Raw genomic sequence first — 19,095 nt, 5'->3', positions numbered from 1 at the left:
CTTACAGAAATGACAGAAGAAGAACAGTTTGCTCTGGCTCTCAAAATGAGTGAACAGGAAGCTAGGGAGGTGAACAGCCAGGAGGCGGAAGAAGAAGAGCTCTTGAGGAAAGCCATTGCGGAGAGTCTGAATGTAAATATGCTATGTTGAAAAAATTTGTGAGGATTGATCAGCAATATTTTATTTCTGCAGTGTCATGGCTAATTAGGAACTAGCTGTAGTAAGTAGTTCATAGGGTTTTCAGTTGACAAATATTTCCCATTATCATTTTTAAAATCTGTGTCAAATTGTGAACTCAATTTAGTGTTTTGTTAATTCTATATGGAAGAGTTTTCTACATCACAAATTTTCAGTCCATGTCTTAAGAGAACCATAGTATTTGGCAGCTTCTGAAAAGAGTTACTGAGTAACAAGAATCCAGAAGAGAGCAAGATAAGGTGTTACTTTCCCTGTATTGTGGGGAGAACAAAGGGAATGAGAACTAGAGGTGGGTTATGAAGGGACAGAATGAGCAGTATTAAAAATTTTCAAATAATATTACATTGTGATTTGAATATGTGTAATTGAAGTTATTTTAAATGTGAAAGATATTTGCCAGTGGCAGATCCTGAGCCATCCTTTATGCCATTCACTTTTCTATATTAGAAAAAGGTCTAGTATAGTGATCTAATACAGTGCTTTGTACATAGTAGGCATGCAGTACACATTGTGGAATTTATTTGAATTGGGCATCTACTTTTTTGGAGAGGAGAATCGCTTAGGGACAGTGGACTCCTCTTTTTTGTTCTTCCTATGACCCTTCATGTATAGCTATCTTAATAATAAACCTGGTCTGGTGTGGGATCACTTGTTTCAGAGTTGCCGGCCTTCTGATGCTTCTGCTACCAGATCTCGACCTCTGGCCACTGGACCATCTTCACAGTCCCACCAACAGAAAACCACAGACTCTGGGACCACTGAAGGCATGTCTCCCTGTTCTGGCTCCTTCTTCTCATCAAGCATAACCATATCAGAGGGATATCATGCTGAGAGTAGATATACAGAAATGTCCAGAATCCCTTTGGTGGTATTAGAGAGGTTAAGTCAGATAGTAGTTGAGATCTAACTAATATCCAGCATACTTTTATCTCCCAGGAGAAGCCAACTTTTGGTTAAACCCAAAGAAGAGCCTTTTTTACCCACATTATGCAATTCTTGATAAGTGATAACTTACCAAACCCTCTTAATAAAAAATGGTTTGTCCTTAGCCCTACTTTTTCTCAAATACCTACAGGCATATGGCAGCTGGTACCTCCATCACTGTTTAAAGGCTCACATATCAGTCAGGGAAACGAGTCTGAGGAAAGAGAGGAGCCTTGGGACCACACTGAAAACACTGAAGAGGAGCCGGTCTCTGGCAGCTCAGGAAGCTGGGACCAATCAAGCCAGCCAGTGTTTGAGAATGAGAACGTTAAATGTTTTGACAGATGTACTGGCCACTTGGCTGAGCACACACAGTGTGGGAAGCCACAGGAAAGTACTGGGAGGGGTTGTGCTTTTCACAAAGCTGCCCAGGGTAGGGGGGACACATCTAGGCACTGTCTGCCTACCCCAGCAGATGCCAAAGGTCTCCAGGACATTGGGGGCACTGTGTACTACTTCTGGGGTATTCCATTCTGCCCTGATGGAGTAGACCCTAACCAATATACCAAGGTCATTCTCTGCCAGTTGGAGGTTTATCAAAAGAGCCTGAAAATGACTCAGAGGCAGCTCTTAAAAAAAAAAGGTTTTGGGGAACCAGTGTTACCTAGACCTCCTTCTCTGATCCAGAATGAATGTGGCCAAGGAGATCAGGCTAGTGAAAAAAATGAAGGCATCTCAGAAGATGTGGGAGATGAAGACAAAGAGGAGAGGCAGGAGTCTAGGGCATCTGTCTGGCACTCAAAAACCAAGGATTTCCAAGAAAGTCCAATTAAAAGCTTGAAAGAGAAACTTTTGTTGGAGGAAGAACCAACAACCAGTCATGGTCAGGTAAGGGTCAGTGATGCTGTGATTAAGGATGATTTATTCACAGATTAAACAAGGATTATTTTAGCTGTTTTTTTGTGTGTTGCCCTCTCCTCTTGACTTTTAAAGTAACACATATATGCTCACTCTGAAAAGTTAGGAAAGTACAGAAGAGTGTAAAGAAGAAAAAAATTGATCATAATACCAGCACCAAGAGGCAATCATTATTATTTTTATGCATATAGTTATTTTTTCTTTTAAATTTTTCAACAAAATGAAGACTTTTCTGTATAAACTTTGTTCCTTTCTCCTACTTAATAGCTTATCTTAGATCTTTTCCTATTCCTTATGCATTCGTGAAAACATTATTGTATCAGATGTATGTATCAGTTTATTTTTTGTTTTAAAATATGTATTTCTAAAAAGTTAAGTTTTTGAATAGGTAGTAATGTTCAACTGACTCAAAATTCAAAAAGATATAAATAAAGTTTGTCTTCTATCCCCATCCCCAGCCAACCAGTTCCCCTTCCTTGAGTCAGCATTTATTGCTGTTTGCTAGTGCATCCTTCTGAGGATTTCATGTGGTGCAAACAATGTGTATAGATACTTTTCCCCACCTTTTATACAGCTGATAGCATACTCTTCATTATTCTGTACCTTGCTTTTTTCATTTACTGTCTCTATGGGATCATTCCATAACAGTACATAAAGAATTTCTTTTCTTTTGGAGGGAGAATGTGTAATACACTATGTATGAATGAGTTTATTGTATCTAATGTTCCTATTGGTGGACATTTAGGTTGTTTCCAAAATATTACTATTACAAACACTACTGCAGTGATTATTAATTTTTTTTTAATTGGAAGAGGATTATTACTTTTGTGCATAAGATGTTTCATCTACATTGGAGATTTTATAGGGTAACTTGTTGATGTAATTGGTAGATCAAAGTATATATGTGTTTACAATTTTGATAGCTGTTTCTAAATTGCCTTCTGTAGAGGTTGTATGAGTAGCAGCTGTTCCCCATACCCATACCAGTACCGTATTGTCAGGACTTCTTGATCTTTGCCAGTCTGAGGATAAAACACACTAGTATCACAGTACAGTCTTAATTTTCACTTTCCTCATGTGTGCTTGAGACCCATTTGTATTTCCTTTTTTGTCTGTTTACCTCTTATGGGCATTTTTCTTTTGTATCAGTCTTTTTCTTAGTGGTTTATAGACATCCTTTATGTATTAGGGGAAGTGGTCCTCTGTGATAGGAAGTGCAGGTAGTTTTCCAGTTGACTTTTTTACCTCACATAATCATGTGTTTCTGATTTTTGCTTGAGATTTTCAGTAATTTACTGAAAATGATTCCCTATTTGGGCACATTTGCCTTTTAAGTCTTTTTCTGAGATACCTAGATTATATTATATAGATATATATTTGTATATATGGTAGGTTAAACTTATATTCTGTTTTTTCTCTGAGTATTAACAATCATATAATTACAAATTCTTTATAAACTATAATTTTCAAGGGTATAGAATATTTTATTACTGTACTACTTTGTGTTGCTGTTATTGGACTCTGAGTTTTTGGTTTTGTTTTACAGTTATGCTATTTTTTTTTTTTTGGTCTCTTTTAAGGGTTCAAGAAATGGTAGTGATAAGAAATTGCATTGTGTAGAGAGCATGGATTTGGAGTTTGAATTTTTATTTTAGTGTTTTAGTAACTGCCTTTGAGAAGGCCATTTAACTTCTGAATCTCAGTTTTAAAATATCTATAAAACGAAATTAGTTATTCGTATCTTTCAATAGTTTTAATGAATAAAGTGAATTATGTAAAATGTCTAGTTATAATACTTAGGAGATAATAGCCACTCAATAAATGGTAGTTTTCTCTAAGGGATCAGAAGGTTATTGATTGAAAATATATATGGGAATTTTTCTTACCTAGCAGCCTTCTTCATCCATGTTCTAGAAAGATAGCTGTGTGGAAAGATAAAGCATTTTTCTTAACAGTTCTTCCAGTGATTTGCCTCTCTTCCAAAGGAAAGTTAAGTTATGCTTATGATAACATTTTGTTTATCCATTGTGATTCAGAGATGCTTCTTAAAAGAATAATTAAGTCCACAGAGTGAATATTTAATATTTTACTGTAATTCAAGTTGTTAGCTTGAAAGATCCCAGGGGCTGGAGTTTTAGAACATAGACTTGTGTCAGGTTCTGAGGTTTTAAACCAGTGCCTTTAGAATAGGCTGGAAGTGATTAGAACCTAATAGCTGGCTTTTTAGTTGAAGTTCTCAAACTTCATGAACAGGCCACCAAATACTACACGTAGTATTATTATTTGGTACTATTTGGCTACAAGAAACCAAATCAAGCTAGCTTAATTAAAAAGAGGACTCGATCATAAAAAAGATAGGTTCTCATAAATTCTCAAACAGAATGGTAAACCAAGCCTAGATAAGGTACTAGGTTTAGAAAATTCATCCCTGGCTCATAGTTATATCTGCTTCATTTTTCTCCCTGCAAACTGGCTTCCTTTGCTTCTCTGCTATACATGGTAGATGGAAGACATTGATCCCATAGTTCCCAAAGGTAAATACAAGTTACAGGAGATTTATTCTCTCCAAATTTCAACTTCAAACTTCTAGGAAATGACTTACAGCTCATATGGAGTTAGTAATCCTCCCCAGCCCAGTTGTCTGTGGCCCAAAGGGGCTGTGATCCAAATTGTACAAATGGCTATGAGCCCACTGCTATACTACCATTCAAGGGGGGTGAGGAACAGTCCTCAGTAAAAGGAGATCAGGTAGACAACCTAGTAAATACTCAGTTTAGTCATTAACATTAATTTTAGAAATCACTTAGAACTTGAAAAATGCCCAAAAGTGTAAAGAACAAAGTTGAAAGTATCCACAGTCTTACGATCCAGTGATGTATTCCTTCATCTTTTTTCTATACCTATTTTTTCTATAGTTTAGATCATATTACTATATTTTTATATATTAACTTAACATACAAACATTTTCTGATGTATGTAATTTCTTAAAATTACTTAAGATCTCATTTTTAATGGCTGCTTATGAGTTTACCATAATATTTAAATTATTTTCCTATTGATGGATATTTCAGTTGTGGCAAACATCTAAGTAAAACTTTTATTTATTTAATTACACTAATTTGTGTCTTTAGGGATAGGGAACCAGAAAGATACTGGGTTAAAGAGTTATGAATGTAGAAAAGAAGACCTACTGTTTACTGCTAAATTGCTTTTAAGAAAGGTTGTTCAAATTTGTACTGTTTCCTTCCAGCAGTGTATGAAAATGCCTAGTTCAAAAAAAAGAAAAAAAAAAAACAAAAAAAGAAAATGCCTAGTTCACTGCAGTCTTGCCAATGTAGAATAGTATCTTTAAAAAACAAAGAGAAATTAATATCCTAATTCTATCAGCAAACAATGAAAATCTTGCAATTGTAATTTCACATCTTGGTCTTTTGCTTTCAGGAACTGGGTAGAAAGAGTTTATGTGCCTGTTAAACATTTTCAATGGCTTTGTATCACCGACTGAACGCACATGAGTTTGGGCAAACTCTGGGAGATAGTGAAGGACAGGGAAGCCTAGTGTGCTGCAGCCCATGATGTTGCAAAGAGTTGGATGTGACTTGGTGACTGAACAACAGCATGACTTTGCTGGAACTGCCCATATTTGAGACTCCTTGGTTAATAGAGATAGCAGGAGTCCCAGAAATAAGGACTCAGAGAAACATTCATCTTGGGGCAAATTATTTAGTCTATACGAAGGTTGCAAAAACTTTGTATAGACTAAGCAATTTGAATCAGATGATAACTGGTTTCTGGCATCACTGCAATTATAGAGAAGATTTTAATGAAGATGGAGGGGTCATCTAAATGGCTTTACAGCAGGGAGAAGGGTAGTATATTGATGTGGTCACTACTTTTCAGGGTCTGATCTTTGATTTTTAGTCCAGGTACTGGGATTTCTTTCCTAGGTTGTGTGAGAATGTGAGAACTAACTTTGACTAACCAAGTATCAAGTTGGTATGTATACCAAATCTCTGTTACTTTATTGTGGAAGAGAGACATTTTCATTGACCAGAATACAAATACACCATCATACCTTTTTCAAGGATGAAGGATCTGGAAGGCTGAAATAATCATCAGAAAATGGAAATTTTAAGGTGTAGTTTACCTAGGCTATGGAAAGACCTAATAAGCTACTGGTGCCTGACAGCAGAGGACATTTCTATGGTGATCAGATGATGTGTATGTCTATTTGCTTTCACTTGCAGATCACGGTTTTGAAGCCACTGCTTGATTCTGGGTCTTTGGATTTTTCTTTTTTATTTGTTGCAAACTATCCATTTCCATTAGCGTATTTGTTCATGCGGAGTACAATGTCTTGATTAGGCCACAGCTTCCTTAGTGAAAGTTACATTCCTGTCATGTTTCTCTGTTCATTTTGATTAGCCGTGAATAGTCTAATCAAATTTTGTTTGCTTGTTTTGCTGTCTTATTTTCATATTCTGGAAGAACCTTACTTTGCCTCTGTGTTTATATCACTGCCTTTGAGGTATAAGTTTAGAAATTAAAAATGATTTATTGAAATAAAGACAGTTTTGAGATTCTGTATTGACATGGTTAGGAAGAAGATCATTTGGAGTCAGAAAGGTCCAAGCTTTGAACAACTTTGAACACTTTGAACAACTCCGTGATTTTGGGAAGATAATTTAACCTGTTGAAGTTTCACGTTCCTCATTTTAAAAATAATTTAATAGCTTCTACTTCAGAAGGTTCTTGTGAGGATTAAAGGATAACACATGTAAAGTGATTAGCATAGGCCTGACACATAATAGGTGTAACAATAATTAAAAAAAAAATTACACTGGCAAAGGTCGAGATGTGCTTTAGCCTAACGTAGAGGTGGCAGTATCTCATAACTTGTTGGTTAGTGCCTTATTTGTTTCTGAAGCCTGAGTCTTGATTGGCTAGTCATTCTAATAAAGTAAAATTCTATTGAATGGACACCAGGTGTCAGTATTTACCTTTTGGTGTTTTTTTTTTTAGATAACAGGAACAAAACAGTGTTTTGTCACCACTGAGTTCAAACAAATAGATAAAGTATTTATTACTGTTGTATTTTAGTCCTTTGGACGGTTTTGTTCAACCCTCCTTTTTCATGATGACTACATTCCCAATCATTGTACAGCTTTATCTTCTCTTTGACTGAGGACTCATCTAGGCTGTTCTTGTTTGTTAGTATATTTCATCATTTACTTGAGAGATAGAGAGGTGCCTAACTTGTTTAGGTTATTTATATTCTGTTAGAAGGCCCTGAAAATTTCAGCATTATATCTGTTGGAAGAAGCTTCACAGTCCAGGTACTTCCTCAGAAGTACCCCTAAGTCAGCAGTAGCTGCTTTTCCCACACTTTTCCATGCACCTACATTTAACGAGTTAACATTTGCACCAACTCTATTAATAGTCAAAGAAAATAAGTTTTTCCTTATCCGATCCCTATTTGTTGTGTTTCTTAAAAGATATCTTTTGTAGCTAAATATTAACCATAGTGGCAAATTCATAGCAAAAGGAATCTTTAAAACCTTTTCTTTTGGATAGCCTATGTTATGTCTTGGTTCTACCAAGAGATACTTCTTTCCACTGAGAGCTGAACTTTTCTCTGTATTTCTTCCTTCCACAACAAAAGCTTCATAATTGCTTTTCTGAAATCATAATTCATTTCACTCGCTAATATTTATATGCCTTGTGTTTTACACAGTGCATTGTATATATTATCTTGTTTAATTCTCACAGTAAGTGTGAAGCAGGTTTTAATACTATTTTAAGATGAGGAAACAGGTTGAAATGTTACTTATCCAGGATTAAAAGTTAATAGGTGATTCACCTGTGATTTAAATTCTACAGTGTTCTGATTCCACAGAATATGTTCTTTTTACTTAAAATCACTGACTTTTGTAAAATGTTTTATTCTTATTACTATGTGCTAAGTGTTAATGTTGAACAATTACTATTTCTTTTTAAAGGAAGAAAAACCAGTTCATCTGTGCCTATATAATTAGGATTTTACATCTTTCTTTACAGTCTTCCCAAGGACTCTTTGTTGAAGAAACTTCTGAAGAAGGAACTTCTGTACCTGCCTCACAAAGGTAAGATAAATATTATTGTGGATCTGAATTCTCCTCTGATAGTACCAGAAGAAAAGATAGCCACATGAGTGAGACTGTATAGGAACAGCTTTCCCAGGGACCTTTTAGCTCTTTTATACACACAGCCAAAGAGAAATCGTTATCTTCCAGTTCTCAAATATGCATCTCATAGAAGCCTAGTGAATTAGGGTGGAAGAGATCTTAGAGGTTTACTTGTCTAACATGACTATCTTGGCACAAATTCCATTTACACTATTCCTGAAAAGCAGTCACATCCTGCTACTGTCTTAACGACACTCGCTTCCTATGCCAGTAACAAGGCTCTGTAATGATTTCTTTACGGTCCTTGTCCTTTCTCCCTTTGTTCCTTATGCTTATGCTTATTTATCCACATATCTGAACCATATACATCTTTTAAAAAGACTTAAGATTTACATCCTCTTTGAAGCCTTTATATTATTCAGGCCACCCAGAATCAGTATCACCCTCACTCCATGTCCAGTGTCACTTTTAATATGATTTTATCTCATCTTTCCTTAAATGGCTGTATTTGTATTACCTTCTCAGTTATTCTTGATGGATGGATTGATTGATGGGGTTACCTTCTTAAATCTTCCTACTTTAATAATATGTAAAGGTTTATTTCATGCAAAGATGGGCTCAATAAAGGACAGAAATGGTATGGACCTAACAGAAGCAGAAGATATTAAGAAGAGGTAGCAAGAATACACAGAAGAACTGTACAAAAAAGATCTTCACAACCCAGATAATCATGAAGGTGTGATCACTCACACTCATCTAGAGCCGGACATCCTGGAATGTGAAGTCAGGTAGGCCTTAGGAAGCATCACTATGACGAACAAAGCTGGTGGAGGTGATGGAATTCCGGTTGAGTTATTTCAAATCCTAAAAGATGATGCTGTGAAAGTGCTGCACTCAATATGTCAGCAAATTTTGAAAACTCAGCAGTGGCCACAGGACTGGAAAAGGTCAGTTTTTATTCCAATCCCAAACAAAGGCAATGCCAAAGAATGCTCAAACTACTGCACAGTTGCACTCATCTCACACGCTAGCAAAGTAATGCTCAAAATTCTCCAAGCCAGGCTTCAGCAATATGTGAACCGTGAACTTCCAGATGTTCAAGCTGGTTTTAGAAAAGGCAGAGGAACCAGAGATCAAATTGCCAACATCAGTTGGATCATGGAAAAAGCAAGAGAGTTCCAGAAAAACATCTACTTCTGCTTTATTGACTATGCCAAAGCCTTTGACTGTGTGGATCACAATAAACTGGAAAATTCTGAAAGAGATGGGAATACCAGACCACCTGATCTGCCTTTTGAGAAACCTATATGCAGGTCAGGAGGCAACAGTTAGAACTGGACATGGAACAACAGACTGGTTCCAAATCTGGAAAGGAGTACGTCAAGGCTGTATATTGTCACCCTGCTTATTTAACTTACATGCAGAGTACATCATGAGAAATGCTGGGCTGGAGGAAGCACAAGCTGGAATCAAGATTGCCGGGAGAAATATCAGTAACCTCAGATATGCAGATGACACCACCCTTATGGCAGAAAGTGAAGAAGAACTAAAGAGCCTCTTGATGAAAGTGAAAGAGGAGAGTGAAAAAGTTGGCTTAAAGCTCAACATTCAGAAAACGAAGATCATGGCATCTGGTCCCATCACTTCATGGCAAATAGATGGGGAAACAGCGGCTGACTTTATTTTTCTGGGCTCCAAAATCACTGCGGATGGTGATTAGAGCCATGAAATTAAAAGACACTTGCTCTTTGGAAGGAAAGTTATGACCAACCTAGACAGCATATTAAAAAGCAGAGACATTACTTTGCCAACAAAGGTTCGTCTAGTCAAGGCTATCGGAGAAGGCAGTGGCATCCCTCTCCAGTACTCTTGCCTGGAAAATCCCATGGATGGAGGAGCCTGGTAGGCTGCATTCCATGGGGTGGCTAAGTCGGGCATGACTGAGCGAATTCACTTTCACTTTTCACTTTCCTGCATTGGAGAAGGAAATGGCAACCCACTTCAGTATTCTTGCCTGGAGAATCCCAGGGACAGAGGAGCCTGTTGGGCTGCCGTCTGTGGGGTCGCACAGAGTTGGACACAACTGAAGTGACTTAGCAAAAGCAGTAGTCAAGGCTATGGTTTTTCCAGTGGTCATGTATGGATGTGAGAGTTGGACTATAAAGAAAGCTGAGCTCTGAAGAATTGATGCTTTTGAACTGTGGTGTTGGAGAAGACTCTTGAGAGTCCCTTGGACTGCAAGGAGATCCAACCAGTCCATCCTAAAGGAGATCAGTCCTGGGTGTTCATTGGAGGGACTGATGTTGAAGCTGAAACTCCAATACTTGGAGTTTCCGCCACCTGATGCGGAGAGCTGACTCATTTGAAAAGACTCTGATGCTGGGAAAGATTGTGGGCAGGAGGAGAAGGGGATGACAGAGGATGAGATGGCTGGATGGCATCACCGACGCAATGCACATGGGTGGACTCCGGGAGTTGGTGATGGACAGGGAGGCCTGGTGTGCTGTGGTTCATGGGGTCGCAAAAGAGTCAGACACGACTGAGCAACTGAACTGAACTGAACTGAAAGGTTGATTGGTTATAAACTGCATTAATTAGGTCAGACATCCAGTTACTTTTCTCTTTTATCATTAGTTGACCTTTAGGGATTATTCAAGAATTTAATTTTGTGTTAACTGACTGTCATCTCCCAAACAATAGTTGAGGCCCAGCTGTCATTTGCTATTACTTAAGTTGATGTTCTTAGGCTTTTGGTTAAGTTGATAGTACTGGGTGTTTCTTTCTGAGCTAAAGAATGTGCTTTGGTTTGATTCTCCTGCTGTTAAGACAGTTTTGGAAGTGGTTTTAACCGGAGTAGGCCTTCTGCTTCCTGCAGGCCTCTCTGCTTTGTTGTGGTGAGCCTTCTGCAGAGCAGATGTAGGTTTTAATAAATGATTATACGCTTTGTCACCAGGAGAGAGTTGGAATTACAGGCAATGTGGTTTGACTTCAAATTGATTAGCCCATTTAATAAATGTCAGCAAATTGTTTTGTGATGGACCCTTTGAATAGAGCTCTAATATTACATACAGAATAAACTGTATCTGGCTTAGGTTTATAACAAATGCTCTGAGATGTTTTATTTAGAGGGAGTAATCACTTGTGGTTTCTTATCAGGATTTAGTTATTTATCATGAATCAGTGGTGGTTATTCTCTCTCCTCTGTGGTTCTTGGTTGTTGTGAGGATTTGTTTTTTTAAGCATTCTCTTGCATACTTGATTAAACTAATTGTAAAGCTCTGTGAAGCATAAGGGGGCTAGCTCAGATGCTCAGATCTCTTAGCCATGTGCTCCTATGTCAGGAAGAGATTGCACTCCATGAGCAGTCAGGCTAAACCAAAATATTGGAAGAGGGTAGACTTTCATAATTATGTTTTCCTCAGAAGAGATACTCAACTTGGTTGGACAGATTTTTGCTGTAGGCAGTTTGGAATTGTATCTTGTTTTTGTTGCATGTAGAGCCACATCTTGAGATAAATAGGAAATTTAACTGCAAGGTGAGGGAAAAGCTATTGTGTCAGAAGAATCTTCATATCTTCTCTTATGAGTTTACAAAACTCTAGCTTTCAGAACGCTGAGATGGAGACTGTAAAACACTTTTGACATCCTTATATTGGAGTAGACTTTTTTTTTGGTCTTCTGTGGTTCCATGGAGAGTCCTTACCCTTCAACCTTCCTTTGTGAAGACTCCAAAAGGGGATTCTTTTCATTCAGTGATTTCACTGAAACCAAAGTTGTAAGCATATTTATTTTCCCTATTTTGGATGTGGAGTTTTCACTGCTGATTCCTTGCTTCCCTGTTGTGCTTTTGTGGTATTGGACAGCAGGTATCAGATTACCTGTGGCTTTGTGAAAGACTAACCATTGCTTTTGGTCCTGTGTTCTGATTTATTTTACTGGGAATTCACTTGGGGTTTGATTCTTTTTTCAGCATTGCTGCTTTGACCAGTAAGAGAAGTTCAGCCTTTATGCCAAAGAGTTCTGTGGAGGAAATCACTGTGTGTCCTGGTAAGTACCCCACTGTGTTTTTACTAGTTTCTGGTCCCTACCTTTTTGTGTCTGTTAATTTTTCTGACTTTTCCAACCCACTCTTAGGAGGTTTATGTGTGATTGATGTGTGTATGTGTTCATACAACACATATATATATACATACACTTATTTTGATGGACATTGGCTCTGCATCTCACATTTTCTCTTCTTAGAGATAGTTTGAAATTAACATGGCTCTTTTGTCTGCTTGTTTACTTACTGGTGTCATCAGAGATGGCAGCAAAGCCTTCGGAGCGTTTAACTCTACATTCAGAGCCAAGAGGACTTTGGTTTGGTTTATGGCTTCTCAAAGTGGGTTGTCCTCAAATTTGCATGTCATTAAGCAGTTTTTCTCACTGAGGCTTTTACTGGTTAGTTTTACATTGCCATTCATGGAGTCCATTGCATAGGGAGTTCAGAAATTGAATTTTGTGCACAGTTCTGTCATTGACTTATTTTTAATCTCCAAATAGATACTTAACCTGGTTAAGTATACTTTGCTTTTGTTAATAATAATGATGAAAATACACATGTACTTTGTTTAAGGTTTGAGAAGATGTTAATTGAAAGTTGCATATGAAAAGGTTTTGATATACAAAATAATTTAAAATGAACTAAGATATCCATTATCTAAGTGAACTCTTCAGTTGAATCATTGTATTATGTGAAGAATTATTTTGTGATATGAATCACTACTTTCTAAGGAATTTGTTTTAGCTTAAATATATATATATATATATATATATATATATAGTATATTTGGCTTTTCTTAAAAATGAGGGCTAATATATACATTATCAGTAGCCTCATTCACGTGAGTAACTTCCTCTTAACGTTTAAACTCTTTGGACAGCGAGAATTGGACAAATGTTACCTTAAGTCATATTTAGTTTTTCCTGAGGTTGCATATAACCTGTTAGTGTCAGAGAGACTCGTAGTTTTCTTTTTGGTTCCTTTCAAGTTTTTTCCCACAGAGACTCATACTTAATTTACACATTAGTCTAGGAAAGTCCTGCCAAAGTTTAAACATTTGGCAGCATATTGTAAAAGTCTTTCTTTACTTATTTTTAAAGTTTAACTGTGGTCATTTTTGTTGAAAGTGGTTTCTTTATTATTTGAAGTTTATGTGGATTATTGTCTAATGATGGCACTACCAAGTGCCATGATTTTGGCAGAAGCTCTCAGGAATATGGTGTCATTTTTGTGGAAAAATAGCATTACTCCCTCTCCATGTAGGCCTGTTGACCTATGTCATCCAGAGGGACGCAGTAAGTTAAGGATGATGGCATGTGACATCACCCTGGGATCTTGCAAGAGGAACCTGCAAATACAATAATATTGAAATCCCTAATGAGAGGAAAGTTAATGAGGAAAAAGCAAGCCCTTCATCACTGTGGTTATATAACTTTTGTGATCATGATTTGCTGTCATTAACCTGCTAATTAACTCCAACTGTTTGTTGATATAAGCCACTTCTAAATGAGTTAGGTAAAAGGTTTCCCTAACATTATTGTTCTTTTTGCTAAGAAAGTATAACTACTTCTCCATGGAGCTAGACTCCTGAGTCTCTATAATTTAGTGACTTAAAGACTTAAAACGTAAGACACCATAAAACTCCTAGAAGAGATCATAGGCAAAGTATTCTCTGATATAAAATATATTAATGCTTTCTTAGGTCAGCCCTCCAAGGCAATAGAAATAAAAACAAAAATAAACAAATGGGACCTAATAAAACTTACAAGCTCTTACATAGTAAAGAAAACCATAAACAAAGCAAAAGATAACCAATTGAGTGGGAGAAAATATTTGCAAACGATACAACTGACAAGGATTTAATTTCCAAAATAGACAAACAGTTCATATACCTCAACAACAAAAAACAAACACCCTAATCAAAAAATGGGCAGGAGACCTAAATAGACATTTTTCCAAAGATGAAATACAGATGGCCAACAGGCACATGAAAACATACTCAACATTGCTAATTATTAGAGAAATGCAAATCAAAACTGCAGTGAGGTACCATTGACCTCACACTGGTCAGAATGGCCATCATTAAAAAGTCTACAAATAACAAAATGCCGGAGAGGGTTCAGAGAAAAGGGAACCCTCCTACACTGTTGGTGGGAATGTAAGTTAGTACAACCATAATGGAAAACAGTATGGAGTTTCCTCAAAAAACTAATAATTACCATATGATTCAGCAGTCCCATTCCTGGGCATATATTCAGACAAAATTATTGATATAATTAAAAAAAAACACAGCACTGTTCATAGCAGCACTATTTGCAATAGCCAAGACATGGAAGCACCCTAAATGTCTATCAGCAGATGAATAGAGAAAGAAGATGTGGTGTATATGTGTATACATACATGCACACACATACACACAATGGAATATTACTCAGCCACAAAAAAAAAGAATGACATAATGCCATTTGCAGCAACATAGATGAAAGTAGAGATTATCATAGTAAGTGATGTCTGAGTTAGAAAGAAAGATAAATACTGTATGGTATCACTTATATGTGGATCTAAAATATGACACAAATAAACCTACCTATGAAATAGAAACAGACTCACAGACCTAGAGAACAAACTTTTGGTTGCCAAGAGGGAGTGGGAGAAGGAAGAGTAGGAGTCTTGGGTTAACAAATGCAAACTGTTATATACAGAATGGATAAACAATAAGGTTCTTCTGTATAGCACATAGAACTATATTTCATTTCCTGTGATAAACCATAATGGAAAAGAATGTAAAAAGACATGTATATTATGTATAGGAGAAGGCAATGGCACTCCACTCCAGTACTCTTGCCTGGGAAATTCCATGGACAGAGGAGCCTGGTGGGCTGCAGTCTATGGGGTCGCAAAGAGTCAGACACAACTGAGCGACTTCACTTTCACTTTTCACTTTCATGCACTGGAGAAGAAAATGGCACCCACTCCAGTATTGTTGCCTGGAGAATCCCAGGGATGGGAGCCTGGTGGGCTGCCGTCTATGGGGTCGCACAAATCAACTATACTTCAATAAAAATAAGATATATAATTTAGAAGCTATGTATAAAAATTTGTCCTAAATGAGTGAAACACAGATTGAGTATAGTAGTCCATCTTACCTATTTTGTTTTGTCTCATATTGCTTACAGTTCCTGGGGTCTGATACTCAAATTATAACGTCATGTTAGTGAAGAAGCAGGATTAGAACATCATGCCCACATTGTGCATGATGCTAACATTATTTATTTCTATGAAGCTAATGTCCTCTTAATTTGTCACTGTCATTGAATACATAGTTAAATGTTTCAACCATTTACAGAAAGCTTAATGAAGGACTTTTATTGTTACAGTAGTGCAAGCAGTGAGCAGCTCTTTTATTTTCTAACAGATTAAATGTCATTTTTGAAAATATCTCTCAGGAAAGCTTGATAGAGAAGATTTTGAAGTTTATATACTATAAGTCTTTTTCCAACAAGGTGGTGAAATCTGTGTGTGTAACCAGTTTCCAAAAAGTTATGATGTATTAAAATATGATTAACGCTAGAAATGTATATAATCATTCTTTGATGATTGAGAAACTACCTCAGTACCTTTTAAGTATACTATTAGTCCAGCATTGGCCACTTACTGTATTTGTGAAGCACAGAAATACCAGTTAGATGTATAGTGTGTGTAGTGTAGATAACAGAAAACTTATTTGATTGTGTTCCTCTGATAAGTTTCCTTTCTGGACTTACTGTCATCTTTTGAAATATTGTTTCTGTTCTTATATCAAGTGATAGATGTCTAGACCAGAGGTTGACAAACTTTTTCTATTAAGTTGGTACAAATGTAATTGTGGTTTCAGACTGTGAATTTTAAATCATTATCACTAGGCTCAAACACATCTTTATTAATCAAAATAGGAACTGTTACAATCAACACATTTTGCCAACTAGAAATAAGTTTGTTTATTCCTGTAGCATAAAAATCTGTGTTTTGGGATTCGATGAACTCTTAGCGTTTTCTGCCTCCTGCTGGTTGTGAAAGCACTTTCCCTGTAAAAAGGTATCGAGATGGTTGAAGAAGTCGTAGTCATTGGCGAAAAAAAAAAATCAGGTGAATATAGATGAGGGAAAACTTTGTACCCCAATTTGTTCAACTTTTGAAGCATTGGTTGTGCGATGTGCAATTGGGTGTTGTACAGAAAAAAAGCCCTTTCTTTTGACCAATGCTGGCTGTGGGCATTGCTGTTTTTGGTGCATCTCATTGATATGCTGAGCATACTTCTCAGATGTAATGGTTTGGCTGGGATTCAGAAAGTTGTAGTGAATCAGACAGGCAGCAGACCACCAGTGACCATGACCTTTATTGGTGCAGGTTTGACTTAGGGAAATGCTTTGGATCTTCTCGGTCCAGCCTCTGAGCTGGTTGTCTCCAGTTGTCATATAAAATCCACTTTTGGTCACATGTCACAAGCTGATCTAAAAAATGGTTCATTTTTGTTACATAGAATAAGAGAAGATGACACTTCAAAATGACGATTGTTTTGACTTGTGGTCAGCTCAAGAGGCACCCACTTTCTGAGCTTTTTCACCTTTCCAATTTGCTTCAAATGCCAATTGATCATAGAACGGTCGACATTTTCTTTGGCAACTTCTCGTGGAGTTGAAAGAGGATGGGCTTCAGTGATTGCTCTCAGTTGGTCATGGTCACCTTCTGTTGGCTGGCCACTATGCTTGTCTTCAAGGCTCTTGTCTTCTTTGCAAATCTTCTTGAACAGCCACTGCACTCTACGTTCATTAGCAGTTCCTGGGCCAAATGTGTTGCTGATGTTGCAAGTTGTCTCTGCTGCTTTACTACCCATTTTGAACTTGAATAAGAAAATTGCTCAAATTTGCTTTTTGTCTAACATCATTTCCCTAGTCTAAAATAAATACAAAATAAACAGCAAGTAATAAGTCATTAGCAAAAAAACATAAAATGAGAAATGCACATTCAGTTCAGTCGCTCAGTTGTGTCCAAGTCTTTGTGACCCCATGAATTGCAGCACGCCAGGCCTCCCTGTCCATCACCAACTCCCGGAGTTTACCAAACTAATGTCCATCGAGTCAGTGATGCCATCCAGCCATCTCATCCTCTGTCGTCCCCTTCTCCTCCTGCCCCCAGTCTCTCCCAGCATCAGGGTCTTTTCCGATGAGTCAACTCTTCGCATGAGGTGGCCAAAGTGTTGGAGTTTCAGCTTCAGCATCAGTCCTTCCAATGAACAGGACTGATTTCCTTCAGAATGGACTGGTTGGATCTCCTTGCAGTCCAAGGGACTCTCAAGAGTCTTCTCCAATACCATGATGTATAACATAGCTGCATTTATTTAAGAATGTATTCTAATAACAAACAGCAAATTTCAACAGTACAAAACCAAAATTACTTTTGCACCAACCGAATATAAAAAGACTAGATAATAAATATTTTAGGCTTTGTGGGCCATACAAAGTACTTGAAATTACTCTGCTATTTTAACTTGAAAGCATTCAAACAGTATAAAGAAGAATGAATGTGGCTGTGTCCCATTAAAACTTTATTTTCAAAAACAGGCAACTGGCTCTACTTGACCCATGAACTAGTTGCAGATCCTTGAACCAGAGCGTGAGGGGTCCCCATCTTACTGGCTTGGCCAAAAAGTTCCTTCAGTTTTAAAAGTAAAAATAAAAGACACATTTTTTATTTTCACCAAGAACTTTATAGAACAGTGTATTCATTGTTTCGTTCCACTACCTTCTGCCATTTTCCAGGCAACTTCATAATTCCATTTTCCCAAAACTTATTATTTTATTTTTTAGCAAAGAACTGCTCCAGGTGCCTTTTACAGTCTTCCAGAGAAAAGAAATTTTTTCCATTAAGAGAATTTTGTAGAGACCAAAATAAACGTACATCTGAAGATACAGCTTTTGGCAAATACAGCAGAATGAACTTCCTAGCCAGGATATAGCAGGTTTTGCCTGGTCATCAAAGAAACATGCATCATGCATTATCTTGATGGAAGATTATGTATTTTCTTTTGACTAATTCTGGATCCTTTTCATTGAGTGCTGCTTTCAGTTGGTCTAATTGGGAGTAGTACTTGTTGGAATTAATCATTTAGCTTTCCAGAAGGACCTTATAAAAGACGGCTCCCTTCCAATCCCATTATATATACAGCATCACCTTCATTGGATGATCAGCCTTTGGTGTGGTTGTTGATGGTTCTTCTCACTTGCCCTATGATCTCTTCCATTCCACATCATTGTACAGTATGCACTTTTCACTGCCTGTCACAACTTGCTTTAAAAAACAGAATGTTTTTGTTGCATTTAAGTAGAGAATTGCATATGGAAGTATGGTCAAGAATGCTTTTTCTGCTTAATTTATGTGGCACCCAAACATCAAAGCTATTAACATAACCAAACTGGTGCAAATTTTTTTCAACACTTGATTTGGATATTTTGAGTATATCGGCTTTCTCCTGTGTGGTTAATGTTGATTATTCTCAGTTAATGTCTTGATTTGATTGCTGTCAACTTTAACTGGTTGACCTGACTGTGGAGCATTGTCCAGCGAGAAATCTTCTGCACAAAATTTTGCAAACTGCTTTTGACACATTCGATCAGTCACAGCACCTTCACCATATACTGCACAAATCTTTTTTTGTTTCAGGTGCATTTTTACCTTTCTTGAAGTGATAAAGCATGATATGCCGATAATGTTGTTTTTTTCTTTCCATCTACAGTACTAAAATGGCTACACAAAATCCACCAGTTTTGATAGGTTTTTTAAAAAATGCATGCTGATATAACAGCTGTCACA

The 19,095-nt window shown here is 37.1% G+C and overlaps 1 protein-coding gene across 8 annotated transcripts in view; it reads left to right on the top strand.

Annotated features, from left to right (window-relative positions):
• The window catches only part of UIMC1 (ubiquitin interaction motif containing 1), a 137,813-nt gene that overhangs the window by 66,771 nt on the left and 51,947 nt on the right, over positions 1 to 19,095 (top strand). For 4 of the 8 annotated variants that reach the window (XM_015472146.3, XM_059888040.1, XM_024994037.2 and 1 more), the window contains 3 exons: positions 8 to 132; positions 8,098 to 8,162; positions 12,175 to 12,251. In XM_015472146.3, coding sequence (XP_015327632.1) covers positions 8 to 132; positions 8,098 to 8,162; positions 12,175 to 12,251 — 267 coding nt within the window. 8 annotated transcript variants of the gene reach the window in all.

Source organism: Bos taurus, chromosome 7 (assembly GCF_002263795.3).
Source record: "Bos taurus isolate L1 Dominette 01449 registration number 42190680 breed Hereford chromosome 7, ARS-UCD2.0, whole genome shotgun sequence".
In the NCBI taxonomy this organism is placed as follows: Eukaryota; Metazoa; Chordata; class Mammalia; order Artiodactyla; family Bovidae; genus Bos; species Bos taurus.
Note: the sequence above shows the minus strand (reverse complement) of the source record. Positions and strands in the feature narration are given on the sequence as shown.